We start from the raw sequence: 16,392 nt of genomic DNA on the forward strand, positions 1-16,392 counted from the left end.
TTGTTGGATCCAGTATGCCGCACGCCGTATAACCTGCAAAAAATTAGTTCCCTTTTGTCTGTTAAAAAATATGTTATTCCGGTTTGTCGAAATAGACCAGCATACAACAGATATGCTAATTCGTATTCTATTCTTATTCAATTTATGAACCCCATTAAGCCAATTACCCAACATATTAGTAATATTTGCAGGTGGGTGTATACCAAAAGTAAAATAAATCATTCGCCAAACAATTTTGGCAAATGTACATGATAAGAATAAGTGATTTATGGTTTCTGGCTCATTACAAAAACAACATTTAGTGCATCCATGCCAATTCCATGTATATCTACATGTGTTTGTTAACTAGATACATCTATATTCAGGAATCGGAAAATTTTAGACACATCTATTAACTGATACATCTATATGGAGTACAGTTTTTGTAACGAGATACATAGAGTAGGACATACTCCATCTTTCTCAAATAGTTAAATTACCTAGTACATTTTGGATTTGATCAAAATCTAAATCATCTGCTAGCTTTTCTCAACATCTGATAACAGTTTTGCGGTATCCTTCTCAGCCTCTGCAGACTCCTTGAAACTGTCGTGAGCCGCGGATCCTCCGTCTACATGGCCGTCTTCCAGGCGAGAACCATCGTGCTCCATCTGCTGCAGCTCCGACTCCGCCAGCGACTGCATCCGGGCCCGGTCCCTGTCCCGGGGATAGCTGCAGTACAGGAAGGAGTATATGGCGGTGCAGACCGTGAAGGGTATCGCGATGGCCGTGTACAGCGCCTTGGCCAGCGACGCGGCGTTCTCCCGGTCCAGCCGGGGGCCCAGCCCCTTGTCGTCCGGCCTGTACCCGTACACGCGCTGCGCCAGGATGCCGACGATCGGAGGCGCGAACGACGACAGCACCGTCTCGAACGACCTGTCCAGCGCGTAGATGCTCGTCCTTGATTTCTCCGGCACGATCTCCGCGAAGATTGGGCTGCAGATTGCTCGAGTTTTTTTCACTCTCCATGATATACATATGTTGAAAGAAATGCTTATGGATGTACGGCGGCCGGCGAGGCTTACAAGTTTGTAGCGGGGCCGTTCCAGGAGATGCAGACGCCCATGACGAATAGGACGACGCCGTGGATGGCGCCGGTGGACGGATCGTCTGGGAGGCCCAGGAGCAGCACGGCGGCCAGGGGCACGGCCGAGCCCGCGCTGATCTGCGACAGCACGATCCTCCCAGCGTCCGGGTACCGCCGGGCTAGGGCGTCGCCCATCTTGCCCCCGATGAGGCCGCCGAGGGAGCTCGCGACCCAGAAGATGGTCATGAGCACGGCGGTGCCCCGGTGGCTGAACCCGATGAGCTCCAGCCACATGGACGCGAAGGAGAGCGCCGACCACGGGAACGAGCCGCTGACGCCCTGCGCCACGAAGATCTGGAACGTCGGGATCCGCACCACGAACTTGGCCTCCGCGATCATCTCCTCCACCACCCGCCGTGCGCTGGGCTGCTCGTCGCCGCCTGGTACTGCTCCGGCAGCCGCGACGTCGCCCGTGGGGAAATGGGGGTCGACGGAGAAGAACCAGTTGAGGGCGCCCACTGCGACGCTGATGACCGCCACGAGGTGGAAGGCGATGCGCCAGCCGGCGATCCCCAGCACCGTGGTCTGCGCCAGCAGAAGGCCCACGAAGCCGCCGGAGATTAGCCCAATGCAGCTGGCGAGCTGCAGCCAGCCGAAAGCCGAGCCGCGGGTCCCGTCGTCGGTGGAGTCGGCGACCAGTGACTGGATGGACGGCACCACCAGCGCCAGGCCGATGCCATTCAGTCCCCTCGAGATTGCTACCTGGGATGCAAAGTCTAGGTGTGAACACCCTTTCTAATATTTGAGGTAATAGATCAGACAATTAGCGAGCCGAACATCATAACTGACGAATTTGTGGTTGCTGTCGCAATTTCAGAACTTGTGGTTGTTGTCATACTCAGAAAGTCAGAAGCATTATAAACTTGGAGGATTAAAAAATCAAGTACATATTGAAGCTTGCATTATCAAAGTACTCAAATAGATTATCGTCTCTCCGTCGAAATTCAGTTTAAACGAGTGCGGTCTGAATCTGGACAGTAATTTAAACCTCTCAAAAGCACAGCAGATCTGCAAATTAAATCCCCAGCTCCACATGCATAGAACTGCAGAAGCAGCAAAGAAGAGCAAAACTGCGGGAAGAGATGGGTGCACGCAGAAAGGATCTGACCTGCGCGAAGGTATCGGAGATGCCGACGAGGAAGGTGGCGGCGGCCCAGAGGAAGGCCCCCACGGCGATGACATGCGCGCGGTTGTGGCGCGCGGCGGCGTAGGCGGCGAGCGGGTAGCACGCGGCCTGCACGATGGAGCGGCACAGCGTGAGGGCGCCGAGCCACGTGGGGTCGGCGTGCAGGGCGGCGCCGATCTCGCGGTACACCGCCGGCAGCAGCGCCTCGTCGGCGCGCTCCATGATGGACGCCAGGCTCACCAGCAGCAGCGTCCGCCGCCGGTCCCGCTCGAGATCCCGCTGCGGCCCCATCATGCCGCCACGCCCTCCGCTCCCTATCTCTCGCTAAGGTCAGCTCACCAGCCTTCTCCGGTCTCCCCTCTCCGGCATTACTATAGTGCTGCTACTGCGCCGGCGATCCGGGGTCTCCTCTCCTCTTCGCGGGAAATTTTATATTACGACTTGTCGCCTCGTTATGCGAGATATTTGTCGAGCCTTCTGTTTGCTATCGCTGACATGTGTGTCCTACTCCGGTGCGGGGCCAGTAGGGAAGGAAAGCGCATTTGGATGACAGTGGGATCCACTGTGAAACTGGGGAATCTGAGCCGAGGTAGTCGCGTGTTTCCCATTGGTCCGCTCTTGTGGGTTCCAGATGGAGGTGAATAGTGTGTGGAATTTCAGGGTCTCTGGCAGAGAACATAGAGTCCTAGAGAAGCCGTCAAACTTTTTTTTTTTTTTTGCACGGATGGCATAAACAAGTACTATGAGTACTTAACAACCTTTGTCCTAGGATGCTTTAGGATCAGACTTTTAAAATCGTGATCAAATATGTTCTTATTAGTCCCTCAATTATACGAAGGTTGTTTGAGATTTGTCAAAATTTAACATTTCTAAACTATACTGAACCTAAAAATGTACTCTACACATGTTCAAACTTAGCTAAGAGGCATTGCAATATGTCTAGGTTTTGCACGCAGTGAGCTGGAGACGAGATGCATTACACACGAACCAGTACCTACTGGAGTCTAGGAGGAAGGCGACCGTGAAACCCATGACCTTATAGGGTTTTGGAGGTGTGGCGGACCACAACCTCTCGTTGGTGGAAGTGTTCTCGTTCCTTTCTTTTCAGTGTCTTCTTCGGCACGCTGAGGCGGCGGCTGCATCCTAATGTCAGAATAAGCCCCCCCCCCACCGCGCAACCCTATCCTCACTTCGGTAGTGCGGTTAGCGCTGGTGGAGGGCGCGTGGAGGTTTGTGTCCAACAGATCTCCTAGGACCTGGTCCGTTTTTGTGTTCGTAAGTGTGGTTACAGTTTTGGCTCTTCTGATCTAAGGTTCTTATCATTGACGATAGGTGTTATTATGTTGCGATGGTTCTTTGGAGTCTTAATTAGCACGACAACTACCCGACAGTCTACTACAACAAGCACTACTTCGACAAGTTTTGCCTAGCTCCGGAGATGGAAGGGCTGGCGACGTACCTTCGGCTCGCTCCCGTGCTCGTAGTCTTCGCTAGGTGGTCCTAAGACATATTTGTAATTTTTATTACCTTTAGTGTTCTTTGTATTATTTTTTTGAAGTAGAAAGGTCCCGAAGGATCTGGAATCTGCATTCTTCGGCGGTTGGTGTATATTTGCATAAAGGACCTCGCGAACTAGAGAAATTATAACATGGTCTAGTAGATAAGCATGGGACACCCTAAAAAAGATCACAGAAAAGTGATACGAGTCCTTGCAACTCGCCGACGACGAACAACCTCCAGCCGCCGCCAATGCAACTCTCACCGGGGTCTAGACTACTTGGTAGAGCCGAAGCTTGGAAGGCCACATTGAGGTTGGGGAAGATTCTCCGAAGGAAGAAGCACACATTAGAACATCAGCTTCTGTCGATGACGGCGGGGCCGGTCTTCTGGCCGAGGATAGCAGCGACACATGTTGTTGTCACCTTCCTCTCCACTGTAGGGAGCGCATGCTCCATCACCAAGATGCAGGATCCGCGAGGCTATCGCCTTCCTCTCCGTCGCCGCCACGGCCGACCATGAGAAACGAGACAACATGAAGACCACCGGAGAGGCAAAGCTAGCGCTGATTGAGGGTATCTGCCTTGAAAGCGAGCTTCACCGTCTTCCACCATGGAAGCGTGTCAGAGATCCTTGAAGACAACCACCCAACGACACGCCAACTCGTGGGGGCAGAAGAAACCCCTTCTAGCCACTAGATCTAACAGCGACCCTAGTATACCCCGCTCACCTCCATGGCTAGGAGGATGATGATTAATAGATCGTCAATCCTTTTCTTTCACAAAAAAAGTTGGAGACAAGATACAATTAATATTTACGCGTACTTCTAGGGTAGTTATCGAGAAATTTAGAAGTAAATACATATCGCTACATTCCTTCTTACGACAAGCTGCAAGTATTGGTAGGGTATGGATCGGTACATCCCCTTGTATAAGGCTAGATATGTCTATCTAACCTTCCAAACATAACAATAGATCACAAAGAAGAACCCGTTGAGGCCCCCCACCCTCTGCACCTTGCTCAAAAGTTGTGCAAACATATCACGAGTAGGTATTGGTGTAGGTTGATTGGAGATTACCTCAACAGAAGAGCTTCGTAGTCATCATCATGGCCCGCCAGGATGTAAGAGGATGAACTCCTCCGAGCGTAATGGTTGACCGATCGAGGTAAGTGTATCGTCCGTTCTTTTAGATTTTTTGAAGTAGGCAGTCATGGCCGAGTCGAGCTTCTTCACCTCTTGGAGTTGGCGAAGGATTCCCATGCACTGCGTCGTTGCTCGGTGGTTGGGGTGGTGTTTCTTCATCTCGGCGACGCTCTGGTGGACTTAGCCGAAGGTGAGCAGCAGCGCCACGTTCCCCTCAACGCATAATAAGCCTAGTGTAGCTTCAGAGCAGGTAGATCTTTTCCCTCCCCGATTTCTTGTTGTCTCGGTGACGGGAAGAACTTGTGTCGACAAGATTTGGTCAGATCTATCGGGTTCTGGAGTCCGCGGGGCAAATATTCGTGCCGCGTCAAGATTCCTAAGAAAAAGGCTAGGCCTTTGTCTGCTTCTATGGCCACGCAGCTCCGGGGAGTGCATCGGGGAGTGCATCCTCGAGACTGCTTTGAGCTCCGCCTTGTTTGGCTTCCGCAGCGATGACCCAACCTACTGCTCCGGAGGCCAGCACAGAGCCCAACCTCCGTCTAGCTATTGGCCCAGTGCAGGGACTACATCAATCTCCAACTTCAGAGACCTTCTAGCTCCGAAGTGTTTGGCTCCTTCTGCGGTGACCCAAGTGGTTATGGCCTCGGTATCACCGTAATTGAGCACGACATGATGCGGTGCTAGATTGGTGGGGATGGAGCTCGACGAGATCACGTTCTCCATTTTAGATCTGAGGTCCTTTGTGCGAAATCTAGCGATGGATCTGTGTTTTTATCTTTCCAAGGTCCTTTCTATATATTGTACATCGACCACTCAAAGTTAATGAAGAATCTCTCGGCCCTTCGGGACCGATACCCGTAAAAAATATTGAACCAATAGCCTAACCGACGTACCAAGGGCGAAAAAAGGGGACTAATTCTAGTAACTTTAGTTAACTAAGTTCTAAAGTGAGAACCGTTAGATCCTAAATATTGTCTTTACATTTCTGAAACTATGGTACATATCAAGTTGTCTGTTGTGCCAAGATTCTACATAGAACAAAAAAAAGTACAAAAAAGTTATAATTAATGTTAGTAGAACCAAACAATTACAATCAGCGGCAAGCTTCAAACACACCTTTTGGGTTAGCCCAGTGTAGAGAACAAATAAACAATTACAATTAATGTTAGTAGGACCAAACTATTACAACCAGCGACACTGCTTGGGTTAGGCCATTGTGGAAAACAAATAAACAATTACAAGTAATGCTAGTAGAACCAAACAATTAGAATCAGCGGCAAGCTTCAAACGCTTCAAACATACTGCTTGGGTTAGGCCGCCGTGGAAAACAAATAAACAATTACAAATAATGCTACTAATAGAAGCAAACAATTACAATCAGCGGCACTGTTTGGGTTAGGCCAATGTGGAAAACAAATAAACAATTACAATCAGCAGCAAGCTTCAAAATCACTGCTTGGGTTAGGCCACTGTGGAAAAAAAAAATGAACACAATGGGAAAACGCCTACCTTGTATAGTGAGGAAAAAGGCAAAATAAGAAGCTGACAAAAAATAACAAGCGCCCACCGTGGGGCTCGAACCCACGACCACAAGGTTAAGAGCCTTGCGCTCTACCAACTGAGCTAGACGGGCTTGTTTCTTTTTTATTGAACTTTCCCGTTACATCTTTTATTTAAAGCACTTTTCCACCAAATCTCTAAAGAACGCTCTTTTTTTTTTTGCAGGTAAATTTTTTTTTTTATTAAGCAGCAAGGCTTATAGACTCCTCTGATTCGATGTCCCGAAGAGTGATAGCAGAACTCGAAACGAGGCAAAACCAGTTCTATGCTCTGATCTTGCAAAATTTGCAAGGCAATGACTCACCCTAAACTGCCCACGATCTGCTTTTACAAAATTGCAAACACTACCTTGACATGCCAAGGAGAAATAATATGCAAGTACGAGGATCTATCTTAATCCTTAGCAAGAACAGCTGAGACTGTATTGATAATGATGGGAAGCTGACATCAGAGAGTAGCCAAGTAAAGGCCCTCTAGGCAAGCTTTCAGTTCACTTTTAAGGGCATCTACACAGCGCGGCAAAAAAGCCAAGATGAAAAGATGATTGCTCCATGTTCATGTCGTAAAATCATACCAGAACCTCCCGTTCCATCCTCAGTTTTGATCCATCAAGGTTTAATTTAACCCACCCTGTCGGGGGTTTAAGCCAAGGTTTATCCGATGGCTTCTTATTCCGCTGCCTAGCTACTGACGCTGCAACAGTTTCCATAGATGGTTGTTTACCTTTCAGAATCATGTATGTTGATACCGTTTCAACATTCTTCCTTAACTTCAGATAGCCGCAGAGGAAGCGGCTTGACCCCTCGGTCGAGGGCAGGGGCTTATCATGTGTGCTTCGTTTCGCTCATGCCATGCTCTCCATGCTACCAGATGCGTGGTGTCAACTAGTTGTTCCTGAAGATCTAACAAGACAGATCGAAACCATGTCACCGACTGGTTCTGCAACTGCAAGTCACTAAAAACTCTCTAACTAGTATACTAATTTCTTCTGCTGCATATAGCTACAAATAACCAAGAATACATTGCGGTAAAAATAGCTATTATAATTGCTACTCACTGGTCCTACTACATAAATAAATATATTCATACTATCAACAAAGTAAAAGCTGAATGAAAAGAGATCTGTGCCATTTACAAATTGACCTGAAGATATGCAATTTGAGTTCTCAACCGTACTAGAATACTTTGGCAAAACATCATCACGAGCTTTGAGATGATTTCCTGTGACATTACGCCCTGATCACCTGGGACTGCCACTCTATTCAACTTGGTGATGCATCAACGCTTGCTCATCGTCATCAACATCAAGCTCTTCCGCACCATACTTGATATCGATCACTGTGGCATGCTTCCTTCCAGCGTAGTGGTCTCCGGCTCCACGAGACCTTTCCAGGTCGATCAGTTGCAACTCTGATGAGATAAGAGTGTCCATTCTCGGCCTCTTCCTGTCGCACGGGTATGTCCCGTACAACAGGTAGTAGATGAAGCAGCAGAGCAGCATCGGGATGGCGATTCCGTGTAAAGAGCTTTCGCTAGGGCAGTGGCATTGGACCTATCCTTCGCAACACTGCTCACTCCAGCCCCAAATGAAATGGGGGTGTAGCCATAAGCATGCTCGGCTAAAAAGCCGACGACGGGTGGAGCAAATGATGCTAGGACCGACTCAAAGGAACGGTCCAGCGCGTAGATACTTGCCCTTGATCTCTCCGGAACGATCTCTGCAAATATGGGGCTGCACATGAAAATTTTATATTTATAATCAACATTTTACAATTAGCTTATACTCATGCTAAGCCCCTTATTACAGATCAAAAAAAGAAGTACCAATGATGAAATAGTCGTGTGTGTAACTAGTCGGCGTGAACTATAATTTTTTCACACTTATTGGCTTCATTGTTGTTAAAAATTTCAAAATGCATTTTGTCGTAGTCTTTGAGTATCAAACGAATCAAACAACCAAAGAAAAAGGTTACTTACTTGTTAGTAGCCGGGCCGTTCCAGGATATGCTTAGACCCATGATAAAGATAACAAGTCCATGCAAGACACTAGTAGAGGAGTCATCAGGTAGTCCAAGCAGCAGCAGCGCTGCAATCGGAACTGCAGAAGCTGAGCTGATCTGGGACAGCAATATCCGGCCAGAATCCGGGAAGCGAACAGAGAGATAGTCCCCCATCTTTCCACCAAAGAGCCCTCCAACCGAGCTTGCCAGTGCAAATATTGCTGTGAGAGCTCCAGTTTGGTTGTGTGTAAAGCCCACCAGCTCCAGCCACATTGGGGCAAACGACAACGCCGACCATGGGAGCGATCCGGTGATGCCCTGAGCCACGATGATCTGAAACGATGGTATCTTCACGACAGCTTTGGCTTCTGTGACCAAATCTTTCATTTGTACCCATGCCGACTTGCGCAAGAGTTGTCCGCCACCCTCAGGGTTGCGAAAATGAGGATCCACCGCGAAAAGATAGACCAATGCCCCGACCACCACACTGATGAGGGCAACAATGTGAAATGCGACACGCCAACCGGCCATACCCATGACTGTGGTTGATGCTAGCAAGATGGAGAACGAACCTCCAATCACTGAACCTATGTTGCCTGTGAGTTGAAGCCATCCAAATGCAGAGCCCCGGTTGTTATCGTCAGTGTAGTCTGCCACTAGAGATTGGATGGCTGGAGTGACGAGTGCTAGACCAACACCACTCAATCCCCTAGCTACTGCTACCTGTTCAAAAACCATGTTTTCATGGAAACGCGTTCTTGGTTATCATTTATGCAAAAACAAAAAAAAATGGAAGTATGTTTTAGGAAGCATCGAAAGTTTGAAACATTATCAGCAAATAGATCTGATTGCACACGTTTGCTGCTGGGAAGTACTCTAGCAACCTTAATCCAAATGTTTATATTCAGTCTGTCAGTCAATCAACAGCATTTCAATTGATATTCAAATCTTTACATGATTGGAATTGGAATGAAAACATCACAAATACAGAAGCCAATAACGCTGAATTGCATTTCTAAATCTATAAAGAAACCAAACATAACTAAGCATGGTTTACTTCCCCTCTACTACTTGGTTATGCTACATTAATGGCAATAGTTACAACTAAATGTTGGTTACCATTAGGGGATCTGTTTTGAGATGCCAATATGCTCTGAGAATTTTCCAGATGATTTGTTTCGTTTACATCGACATGGACTTTGCATCAAACTTCGAAGCTACACCAGATGCAACGCACACAGACAGTTAAAACAGAGCATTCATTGGCTTTTGGCTCTAGAGCGTAAACGCACAACAAAAATGAACGCACTGGATCCGCTGCGGATGAACAAGAGCATACTCCCGTGACGATCCATGCCCCGAATTCCCAAAATTGGATCCACGGTTCAGTCGAGAGGCTCAAGAATCACGGACGCAGCGAAGAAGAATCGAGTACTGTCATTAGGGAAGGACGGACCTGGGCGAAGGTGCCGGAGACGGCGACGAGGAAGGTGGCGGCGGCCCAGACGAAGGCCCCCACGGCGATGACGTGGGCGCGGTTGTACCGCACGGCGGCGTAGGCGGCGAGCGGGTAGCACGCGGCCTGCACGAAGGAGCGGCACAGCGTGAGCGCGCCGAGGCCCATGGGCGTGGCGTGCAGCGCGGCGCCCACCTCCCGGTACACCGCCGGCAGCAGCGCCTCGTCCGCGCTCTCCATGATGGCCGCCAGGTTCACCAGCAGCAGCGTCCGGCCCGACGCCGCCGCTGTCTCCTCCATCTCGCCCGTCCCCTTTCCCCCGCACGCGAGCTCCCGTCGACGGCCTCGTTGTCCTTCGCCTACCAGCAGCGACTTCTCCGAGAGCGAGAACGACGAGGGCGGGCGCGCGCGTTGTCTGCTTCCCGCCGCGATTTCGAACGACTTTTCCCGTTGCTTAGGAGCGACAGGCGCACGATCATGGCCGTTCGCGTCCTGTTGAAGGGTGCGATGAGCCTCCGGATCTGCAGCAACGCGTTGGATCAGCTGATGGGAACAAGCGTGGACTGAGGAGGGTAGCTCTTCGTAAGGAAGGTTCTAGTGGAATCCAATTGACGAATTTTCCACCGAAAAATATGGATTTTTCAAAAACGCTGCAAGCCTCTCAATCCCTGTGAAATTAGGCAAAATGGGCAAGCAAATGTGGTTTGAGGGAAAGATCCGAATCTATTATATGACTTCACAAGAAGTATAAAGCACCCAAACATAAACTGACGGACGAGCTTGGACCGTTCCCCTCCTATCGCTACAGTAAAAGGAGGCGATTTCTTGGGCTCTTCCTCTGCTCCCACCTCGCCGCCGGCGATCCGTGTGATTCCTCACCCTCCGGCGGCCGCTCCGGCGGCGGGAGGATGGGGAATCGCCGGATCCCGGCGTGTGTATAGCGTAGGTAGCAGTAGGGTGCTAGCCGGCGGCGCTGCGGAGATGGAGGCGTGGCCGGAGTGGCTTTTGAAGATGGCGGTCTTCTCCTCTGGCATTGGTGCTCCGGTGGAGGCCAGCTTCGGATCCGCCGTCCCTGCATCGCCCGCGTCTCGTCGGAGGCGTTGTGCGTGCTTTCCCCGTGCCGGAGACCAAGTAGTGATGGCTCCGGTTTTCGAAGATCTGGAAGTTTCGTTTGCGTGTATCCAAGTCCGTCGTCGCCGGTCGCTTTGCATGGTGGAGGTGCTCGCACCGAGGAGCGTTCGACTCCCTGGCCGTTCGGGGGTCCTCCCAGTCCAAGGTTTGGAAGATGAGCGGCAGGTTTCGCCGGCGTGGCGTCGTGCTCGGCGGAGACGACGACAGGGTCCAGGAGGGCTTATCTGTATTTTTCTTTTTTCCTGGACATTTCTGTAAGAAACTTGGATAATGCAATCAAGTCCTTCCCTCGCAAAAAATAAAGCACCCAAACATAATGAAAATCAGGGGCGAAGCTGCATGGTGTGACCTGATGCACATGCATCAGGGTAAATATTTTTTAGCACTAATTGTGAGCTTAATGAAGTAAATGCATCCAGTTAGACTACAAAAGTGCATCATGGAGGCACAATTTCAGCTAGGAAGGTTGAACATGCATCAGGGATACATCGAGGTCTTTAGACCACCAAACGATCACTACTGCCGCTAGAGCGAGTCAACGACGCGTTGTTGTCGCCGCTCCCTTGTCGGAGCTAGTCTGACGTTGTTGGTGACAGTCAGAACGGCTTTGTGCACGTGCCCCTAAGGACCAGCACCCCGGAGCCGAAGTCGTCGTCAATGAACCCTTGAATTGATCCAAACCTTGTAACACTAAGCCTATCACACGTAGGCTGGACGAGATCCACCACTCCTTGAAAGTAGCGACCAAACGAATCCTCGCTCTCCTCAACGCCACCAACGAAATCGTCGCCGATGAGGTGGACGAGGAGGCGGGTATACCTTATTCTTGTCCAGCAAAACGCCACAAAACGCCATCATAGCCACCATAACGACGATGCCGGCTGACTAAACTCTAACTTTAGGGATCCTTCTACAGTGTAGGTCTGATGTTCCCACCTCCTCCACCAGGCGGAGTGGCAAGCAGAGAAGGCGGGGACCTGTCGATTCCCGTGCCGTAGATGGCGGCGGCTGCCCCGATTTTCACCCTAGATGACACCTATGTTTCTTTCGCGGAGGAGGTTAAATGTGGTAAAACCTACCACTACGGTGCAAAAAAACATTGAAAAAAAACATGGTGCAAAAGGCACTCATCAATCGGCAACTGCTCCCAAGCTCCGGCACGATGAATATGTATTGTGGGAGGAAAGGCTCAACCCTCTCACCCCTCTTCTTTTCTGAATTCTTATTTATTTTTCTACTCTCCGTTTTATTGTGTTTGCGAACTATGATATGTAAGATGAATAACTTTGTTGGAGATTGTGTTTTTTGTTGTGAATTATATCTAAATTTTTAATTAGCATGAGTATGTCAAAATTGTGTGCATTTATAGGATTTTCCCAACAAAAAATTAAATTAAAATATGGAATAAGTTTACAAGTTCAATTTCCTGTTGAATTATATGTGTTCGAAAGTCTGGCTTGACGAGGCATTCGATGAACTCCAAATTACATAAACCGCACACATCAAAAGCTTTTGCATCCGAACTTAGGAAAGGACAAAACAAAAACTATGACTGAAAGCGCCCACCGTGGGGCTCGGAACCCACGACCACAAGGTTAAGAGCCTTGCGCTCTACCAACTGAGCTAGACGGGCTTGTTGTATGATTGTAGACTTTCACTTAGACATACCAAATCTGTCGTGCTCAGTTATCTCCAGCAGTCACATAAAACTTTCTCTCTAAAAAAAAACATAAAGCTCGAACACAAATTTCCTCTTCTGCATATTCCTCCAAACAAATTGGTATACCTTTCTACAGGTAAGTCTCTGTTCCTACTGACTAGTCCTACTACTATTAACAAAGTAAACTGAAAGAAAAGAGATCTATGGTGGCACAAAGTGATCTTCTTGAAGATATGCAATCTGTCCTCTCACCCATACTAGGAGCTACTTTGGCAAGAGCTTTGTGATAATTACTGTCATATTACGCCCTGGTCACCTGAGACTACCACTCTGTTCAACTTGGTGATGCATCAACGCTTGCTCATCATCATCAAGCTCTTCCTCACCATACTCGATATCGATCACAGTGGCATGCTTCCTTCTAGCGTTGTACTCTGCTACTCCATGAGACCTTTCCAAATTGATCAGCTGCAGCTCCGATGAGATAAGAGTGTCCATTCTCGCTCTCTCCTTGTCGCGGGGGTATGTCCCGTACAACAGGGAGTAGATGAAGCAGCAGAGCAACATCGGGATGGCGATCGCCGTGTAAAGAGCTTTTCCTAGGGCAGAAGCATTGGACCGGTCCCTTGCCACACTGCTCACTCCAGCTCCATGTGAAACAGGGGTGTAGCCGTAAGCATGCTGAGCTAAAAAGCCGACGACTGGTGGAGCAAACGAGGCTAGGACAGACTCGAAGGAACGGTCCAGTGCATAAATACTTGCCCTTGATCTCTGAGGAACGATCTCCGCAAATATGGGGCTGCACATAAAAAGTTTGTATTTATGGCCAACATGCAGAGATTTCATAAATTAGATTTTCATAGATTAACAGAAATCTGTAGTCAGCATATATAAGTACTAATGATGAAATTGTAAACATTATGTAACTAGTTGCAGTGAACTAGAATTTGTTTCACGCATAATGGCTGCATTGTTGTTATAAACTTGTTATGCATTTTGTCGTTGTGTTTGAGTATCTAACAAATCAAACAATCAATGAAAGTTTACTTACTTGTTAGTAGCAGCGGCATTCCAGGAGATGCTTAGCCCCATGATAAACATAACAAGCCCATGCAAGACACCAGTACTGGAGTCATCAGGTAGTCCAAGCAGCAACAGAGCTGCAAGTGGGATTGCCGAAGCCGAGCTTATCTGAGACAGCACTATCCGGCCAGCATTTGGGAAGCGAACAGATAGATAATCCCCCATCTTTCCACCAAAGAGCCCTCCAAGTGAGCTTGCAATTGCAAATACTGCTGTGAGAAGTCCAGTTTTGTTGTGCGTAAAGCCCAACAGTTCCAACCACATTGGGGTAAACGTCAACGCTGACCATGGGAATGACCCGGTAACGCCCTGAGCCACAATGATCTGAAACGATGGTATTTTGACGACCGCTTTGGCTTCAGTGACTAAATCCTTCATCTCTGCCCATGCCGACTTGCGCAAGAGCTGGCCGCCACCCTCAGCGTTGCAAAAATGAGGATCCACAGCAAAAAGATAGACCAATGCCCCTACCACCACACTGATGAGAGCAACAATGTGAAATGCGATACGCCAACCAGCGATACCGAAGATTGTGGTCGATGCTAGCATGATCGAGAACAAACCTCCAATCACTGAACCTATGTTGCCTGTGAGTTGAAGCCATCCAAACGCAGAGCCCCGGTTATTATCATCAGTGAAGTCTGCCACTAGAGATTGGATGGCTGGAGTGACAAGTGCTAGGCCAACACCATTCAATCCCCTAGCTACTGCTACCTGCTCAAAGAAGAATGTTTTCAAGGAAAATCGTTCTTGATTATCATTTTATGGAAAAAATGAAATGTACTCGTAGTATGTTTACTTGCTTAGGGAACACACACATTTGCTGCAGTGAAGTATGTAGCAACCATAATCAAGTAAATGTGTGAGATACTGATGTTCATATTCGAACAATGGACACCAGTATCTCACTTGATATTCAGATCTTACATGATTGACATAAAAAATACCACAGAAACAGATAATACTGAATTGGATTTCCTAAATGTACAGAAACCAAACATAACTGCCGGTGGTATCACTGATAAGCATGCTTGACTTCGCCTGCACTAGTAGCAGTAGTATTTGGTTATGCTACATTAACGGCAATAGTTACTACAACTAAAGGTTGGTTACCATTCTGGGATCCGTTTTGAGATGCGAATATGCTGTGAGCACAACTTTAGTCCAGATCAGATGATTTGCTTCGGTTACATCGACATGAACTCTGCTTCAGACTTCGCAGCTACTACGTCAAATGCAACGTGCGCACCGCGCGGGTAGTTAAAACAGAGCATTCATCAGTAAAGCGTGAATGCGCAACGAAAATGAACGCACTGGATCTTCTGCGGATGAGCAAAAGTGGAAAAGATCCACGCCCCCATTTCCCAAATTCGGATCCACGATTCAGTAGAGAGAGCGCTCTCGAATCAGAGCCGGAACCTGGAGGAATCGAGTACTGTCGTTAGGGAAGAAGGACGGACCTGGGCGAATGTGCCGGAGACGGCGACGAGGAAGGTGGCGGCGGCCCAGAGGAAGGCCCCGACGGCGATGACGTGGGCGCGGTTGTAGCGCACGGCGGCGTAGGCGGCGAGCGGGTAGCACGCGGCCTGCACGAAGGAGCGGTACAGCGTGAGCGCGCCGAGGCCCATGGGCGTGGCGTGCAGCGCGGCGCCCACCTCCTTGTACACCGCCGGCAGCAGCGCCTCGTCCGCGCGCTCCATGATGGACGCCAGGTTCACCAGCACCAGCGTCCGGCCCGACGCCGCCATCGCGACGCGCCCCCTTCCTCCCCCCGCTCGCGAGCTCCAGTCGGCGGCCTCGCGGTCGTTCGCCTACCGGCAGCTAGCGCGGCCCGAGAACTTGCCGTGCGTCGTCTGTTTCGCGGCGTGATTTGGAACGACTTTTCCCGGGGCTAAGGAGCGACTGGCGCGTGATCACGGCCGTTCCCGTCGTATTGAAGGCTGTGATGGGCCACCGGATCTGTAGCAACGTGACGGGTCAGCTGACGGGAACAAAGCGTGGACTGAGGGGCGGGAGGAAGACGATGGATTGGCTTGGCTGGCCGGACGTCGCCGGCTGCGCTTCCACGTGGCTCGGCGCACGGCGGAGCTATGCCGGAGTATTCAACGCGTGGCCGCGGCGGGTCCCGCTGCCGCTTTGACGCTGTCCTGACTGTTTTTTATTGACCAGGTCAGACTTCAGAGGAAGTCGCCGAGAACATGGTTTGGGCCTCTAGCCCATTTGACGTTGCAGATGTCTCCAGCTACTCTTTTCTTTTTTTTAACAGGAAAGATCTCGAAGGACCTGAAGCATGCATTATATCGTCGATGGGATTACAAGTACATAGAAGACCCCAAAGAAAAGAGAAATTACAACTGAGTCCCTATATTTTGTAACAAGCACCCCACAAAGATGCGCGGAAACGCGATCGAGTCTAAGGCCGTCGTCGACGATCGTTGACTTGCCGACGCAACCACCGCTTCCTTCACCGGGGACAAAACCACTTGGGGAAGAATCGGCGCTCACCGCCACGCCGAAGTCGGAGAAGAACCCCCATCGAAGGAGGAGAAAGCTCGAATAATCGAGCGCAGCAGGACCACCCCTGTCGCCGAAGATAGCAGCGGCCGGAG

General features: G+C 49.5%; 2 protein-coding genes, 2 non-coding genes and 1 pseudogene across 5 annotated transcripts; all 5 read right to left on the minus strand.

Moving 5' to 3' along the window:
• Window positions 1–265: 265 nt before the first annotated feature.
• LOC124656711 lies at window positions 266–2,543 on the minus strand. The gene is made up of 3 exons (XM_047195409.1): window positions 2,235–2,543; window positions 1,065–1,828; window positions 266–975 (listed from the first exon to the last, which is right to left on the minus strand). Exons 1-3 carry the CDS (start codon window positions 2,541–2,543, stop codon window positions 519–521), a joined length of 1,530 nt encoding a protein of 509 aa, XP_047051365.1. The 3' UTR covers window positions 266–518.
• A 3,910-nt stretch (window positions 2,544–6,453) lies between these two features.
• TRNAK-CUU lies at window positions 6,454–6,526 on the minus strand. The gene has a single exon. It is a non-coding gene; the product is annotated as a tRNA-Lys (tRNA).
• A 985-nt stretch (window positions 6,527–7,511) lies between these two features.
• On the minus strand, window positions 7,512–10,182 carry LOC124658105 (annotated as a pseudogene).
• A 2,417-nt stretch (window positions 10,183–12,599) lies between these two features.
• TRNAK-CUU lies at window positions 12,600–12,673 on the minus strand. Its single transcript has one exon. It is a non-coding gene; the product is annotated as a tRNA-Lys (tRNA).
• A 201-nt stretch (window positions 12,674–12,874) lies between these two features.
• LOC124652583 (uncharacterized MFS-type transporter YbcL-like) lies at window positions 12,875–15,531 on the minus strand. 2 transcript variants are annotated; one of them, XM_047191619.1, is made up of 3 exons: window positions 15,244–15,531; window positions 13,752–14,497; window positions 12,875–13,499 (listed from the first exon to the last, which is right to left on the minus strand). In XM_047191619.1, the coding sequence occupies exons 1-3, from the start codon at window positions 15,529–15,531 to the stop codon at window positions 13,013–13,015; spliced, it is 1,521 nt and encodes a 506-aa protein (XP_047047575.1). In that variant the 3' UTR covers window positions 12,875–13,012. The 2 variants fall into 2 exon arrangements, with proteins under 2 accessions (XP_047047575.1, XP_047047576.1); XM_047191620.1 differs by having other exon boundaries at window positions 13,752–14,532; window positions 15,240–15,531.
• Window positions 15,532–16,392: the final 861 nt, after the last annotated feature.

The sequence above is a fragment of the Lolium rigidum genome, chromosome 5 (genome assembly GCF_022539505.1).
Source record: "Lolium rigidum isolate FL_2022 chromosome 5, APGP_CSIRO_Lrig_0.1, whole genome shotgun sequence".
NCBI classification, from domain to species: Eukaryota; Viridiplantae; Streptophyta; class Magnoliopsida; order Poales; family Poaceae; genus Lolium; species Lolium rigidum.

Coding starts and splice junctions, on each gene's coding strand:
- LOC124656711 (XM_047195409.1), bottom strand. CDS start 2,543: ATGGGGCCGCAGCGGGATCTCGAGCGGGACCGGCGGCGGACGCTGCTG. Junction 1,829..2,234: donor TCTCCGATACCTTCGCGCAG/GTCAGATCCTTT, acceptor TTTGCATCCCAG/GTAGCAATCTCGAGGGGACT. Junction 976..1,064: donor AACGGCCCCGCTACAAACTT/GTAAGCCTCGCC, acceptor AGCAATCTGCAG/CCCAATCTTCGCGGAGATCG.
- LOC124652583 (XM_047191620.1), bottom strand. CDS start 15,531: ATGGCGGCGTCGGGCCGGACGCTGGTGCTGGTGAACCTGGCGTCCATC. Junction 14,533..15,239: donor CGGCACATTCGCCCAGGTCC/GTCCTTCTTCCC, acceptor ATGATAATCAAG/AACGATTTTCCTTGAAAACA. Junction 13,500..13,751: donor AATGCCGCTGCTACTAACAA/GTAAGTAAACTT, acceptor TTTTATGTGCAG/CCCCATATTTGCGGAGATCG.